This window comes from Penaeus monodon, chromosome 29 (genome assembly GCF_015228065.2).
Source record: "Penaeus monodon isolate SGIC_2016 chromosome 29, NSTDA_Pmon_1, whole genome shotgun sequence".
NCBI lineage: Eukaryota > Metazoa > Arthropoda > Malacostraca > Decapoda > Penaeidae > Penaeus > Penaeus monodon.
In genome coordinates, this window is record NC_051414.1 from 12,901,441 (window position 1) to 12,901,841 (window position 401).

General features: G+C 44.4%; 1 protein-coding gene across 1 annotated transcript in view; it reads left to right on the top strand.

Annotated features, from left to right (window-relative positions):
* The first annotated feature begins 129 nt into the window (after nucleotides 1-129).
* The window catches only part of LOC119591967 (endochitinase A-like), a 3,023-nt gene continuing 2,751 nt past the window's right edge, over nucleotides 130-401 (top strand). Inside the window, exon 1 of the mRNA XM_037940720.1 lies at nucleotides 130-213. Coding sequence (XP_037796648.1) covers nucleotides 193-213 — 21 coding nt within the window. The 5' untranslated portion in view covers nucleotides 130-192. The remainder of the gene's footprint in view (nucleotides 214-401) is intronic.

Here is a 401-nt window from a genome sequence, read left to right on the forward strand (position 1 = left end):
TTTTATTATGCAGAAACAGAAGCTTTACAACGAATGAAAACGAGAACTAAACCTCGTGGGCGTCGGAGCAAACTGCCTCCGATGGTCATCTTCATTGCAAGCACGTACGAACTGATGCACACATGCAGCTCGGTATATAAGTCAGCCTAAGAGAGTACACGACACAGGCATCCCAACTCCTCCGCCGTTAACATGAGGACGTGGATTAGCTTAGTGAGTATGATCGTTGTCTAATATAACAGGTGGACAGAAGGTAACGTTAACACTACACCGTTGAAATTGACGATTTGATCCATTGCTGATCTGCAAATTATAAGTCAATGGAAAACCAAGTACCCATGTTGCTCGGGAATTTGGTGTAAGAGTTGTGCTCTGGAGGAGGTCGTATATACGCTGTGAAG